Raw genomic sequence first — 2,913 nt, 5'->3', positions numbered from 1 at the left:
CAACTGTATGCGCTTTCATGACAACTGTGTAGAAAACACGTCTATCTCTCTTCAAAATAAACTTATTTTCTTAATTTTCCAAAAAAACCCGTGTATTTTGAAAATAAAATTTTTCAACATTTTTGGCTAATTTATCTCCATTAATAGTATAAAAATATATATTAATAATTCAAGTACAACATTAGATTTTTTAAAGTACAACATTAAACATTTTATAAAAATATATATATTGATGATACAATTACCACATTAAATATTTTACAAAACTACATCTATTCAAATATAATATTCTGTAAAAGAATATTCTGTTATATTCAAATACAAGACCCATATTTTTTTCACGTGAATGGAAAATACTAATGAGGAGATAACATTATTTCAAACGCATTTTCAGTCCTTCACAATTTTAAAATATTATTTAAGTCAGAGGAAAAAAAAATGTCAGGCTTTATCTTCTATAATCTTCATTTGATCCGGTAGTAACATTTCTGTGGTATAGCCTTGGAATAAGAAACCAAAGGGAGTGGCAGTGGAAGATGGCCGCTAGCAGCGATCCTAACCCGGAGGGTTCCGATGAGCAGCAGAAACGATCCGAGATATACACTTACGAGGCCCCTTGGCATATCTACGCCATGAACTGGAGTGTCCGCCGCGACAAGAAATACCGTCTCGCCATCGCCAGCTTGCTCGAGCATTACAACAACCGCCTTGAGATTGTCCAGCTCGATGACTCCAATGGCGAGATCCGATCGGACCCAAATCTCTCCTTCGATCATCCTTATCCCCCGACCAAGACCATCTTCATCCCCGACAAGGAGTGCCAGAAACCCGACCTTCTCGCCACGTCCTCCGACTTCCTCCGCATTTGGCGCATCTCCGATGACCACTCCCGCGTCGACCTCAAGTCTCTCCTTAATGGCAATAAGAACAGTGAATTCTGCGGTCCTCTTACCTCCTTCGACTGGAATGAGGCGGAGCCCAAGCGAATCGGCACCTCCTCCATTGATACGACTTGTACTATATGGGATATCGAGAGGGAGACGGTGGATACCCAGCTTATCGCCCACGATAAGGAGGTTTATGATATTGCCTGGGGCGGCGTCGGTGTTTTTGCTTCCGTCTCTGCTGATGGGTCCGTTAGGGTTTTCGACCTGCGCGACAAGGAGCACTCCACTATCATTTATGAAAGTTCGGAGCCCGATACTCCGCTTGTACGGTTGGGGTGGAACAAGCAGGACCCGAGATATATGGCTACTATAATTATGGACAGTGCTAAGGTTGTTGTTTTGGATATCCGCTTCCCGACACTGCCGGTAGTTGAGCTGCAGAGGCACCAGGCTAGCGTCAATGCCATCGCATGGGCACCCCACAGCTCTTGCCACATTTGCACCGCCGGGGATGATTCCCAGGCCTTGATTTGGGACTTGTCCTCCATGAGTCAGCCTGTGGAGGGTGGGCTTGACCCCATCCTTGCCTACACCGCTGGGGCTGAAATCGAGCAGTTACAGTGGTCATCTTCCCAGCCTGATTGGGTTGCCATCGCCTTCTCCACCAAGCTTCAGATTCTCAGGGTATGAGTGAATGGGATTGGTATATTGGGTCGTATTCAATGCTAAATTGCTAATTCATAGTCTAGTAATTGTACTCAGATCTAGAGGAATAACAAGATTGTTGCTGTCGTTGTGTCTGAGCTGACTAAAAGTCCCAAAACTGTTTTGGTTTTCCTGTTGTTTCGTTTGTCTTCAACATGTTTGGATAGTTGATTGAACACCAATCTCTTTATTCTGTTCTTATTTTAGTGTTTCCCATTCCTTTACATCCAAACCTTTCCCTGTTTTATTGTAGTTGTGAGAGCAAAAGAGCTGCAGACTCATTTTTTTAGAACGCATGGGAAGCAGTGATTTATGGACCCTGAACTGAAACACAAGATCAAGACGACCACTCTTTGCTGTTTGGTTTATGCAACATAATCTTTGTCGTTCTGTTGGACAAGATGAGTGTGTTTTCAGTTTATTTGGTTGTCTGATAAGTTTGATTAGTTACTATAAATGTGATAAATGATGGGCAGGAAGATATGGGTGGCTTACCCTGGGCTGCTTTCAGATGCTTGTGTTGTGTTAATGTTAAAACTAGCTTTAGCCATAGAATTGTTATAAGAATGACTAAGTTCTTGATTGATCGATGGAAAACCAAATCAGTTATAACCTTATAGGTGAAAGGAGTGCTTTAGAAGGCAATATAGCAATGCCATCAATGGCCAACTACATGACTGAAGGACACCAATTGGTTCCGTGGAGTGAAATCTTTGTTAAGGGAGAAACATTGTAAAGGGTGGCGGCATGGGGACGAGTGGTCATTAGTAGAGCAATATAAAATATCTGTTGTCATGTCGCGTATTTGACCTCTTGCAGTTGTGTTGGTTTAGTTTCACAAGTTGATTTTCTGTCCCCTGTTTTTGTTAAATACGCTGAGGACGGTTACAGAGAAGTATCTAAAATCTTTTAGTATGTCTATACTTTGGAGAATTCACTGTGATTGCATTTAACTAGATACATGATAAACTTTGGCTGATCATTTTCATTTCTATTCAGAACATATGTTTAATATTAACAGTGCCATTTTCTTATTAATGGTTTGCAGCATCCTTGCTGAGAGTTCAAATTGGGAAGTTTCCAGAATTTAAGTATCACTACATGCATCCTTTTGCCTTTATTAGTTTATCTCAACCTAGGTCATCATGCACAGCTCAAATATAAAATAGCAAATAGGATGCCATTAATTGTCCTTTCACTTTTTTTTTCTTTTTTCTTTTCTCGGTAATAGGCTTCTGATAACATTTTTTAGTCTTTGTTCCCGTGGTTTAGCATATATATATATATAATAGCAGGTTAGAATTCGAATCTAGTTAGTATG

At 40.6% G+C, this 2,913-nt stretch overlaps 1 protein-coding gene across 2 annotated transcripts; it reads left to right on the top strand.

The window, feature by feature from the left end:
- Positions 1-348: 348 nt before the first annotated feature.
- On the top strand, positions 349-2,513 carry LOC107896977 (WD repeat-containing protein LWD1-like). Of its 2 annotated transcripts, XM_016822304.2 has the most exons (2): positions 349-1,571; positions 1,846-2,513. In XM_016822304.2, exons 1-2 carry the CDS (start codon positions 537-539, stop codon positions 1,849-1,851), a joined length of 1,041 nt encoding a protein of 346 aa, XP_016677793.1. In that variant the 5' UTR covers positions 349-536; the 3' UTR covers positions 1,852-2,513. The 2 variants fall into 2 exon arrangements, with proteins under 2 accessions (XP_016677793.1, NP_001313775.1); NM_001326846.1 differs by having other exon boundaries at positions 468-2,144.
- The last annotated feature ends 400 nt before the right edge of the window (positions 2,514-2,913 follow it).

Source organism: Gossypium hirsutum, chromosome A10 (genome assembly GCF_007990345.1).
Source record: "Gossypium hirsutum isolate 1008001.06 chromosome A10, Gossypium_hirsutum_v2.1, whole genome shotgun sequence".
NCBI classification, from domain to species: domain Eukaryota; kingdom Viridiplantae; phylum Streptophyta; class Magnoliopsida; order Malvales; family Malvaceae; genus Gossypium; species Gossypium hirsutum.
The sequence above is the reverse complement of the archived record's forward strand: the minus strand, read 5'-3'. Positions and strand labels throughout refer to the sequence as shown.

Coding starts and splice junctions, on each gene's coding strand:
- LOC107896977 (XM_016822304.2), top strand. CDS start 537: ATGGCCGCTAGCAGCGATCCTAACCCGGAGGGTTCCGATGAGCAGCAG.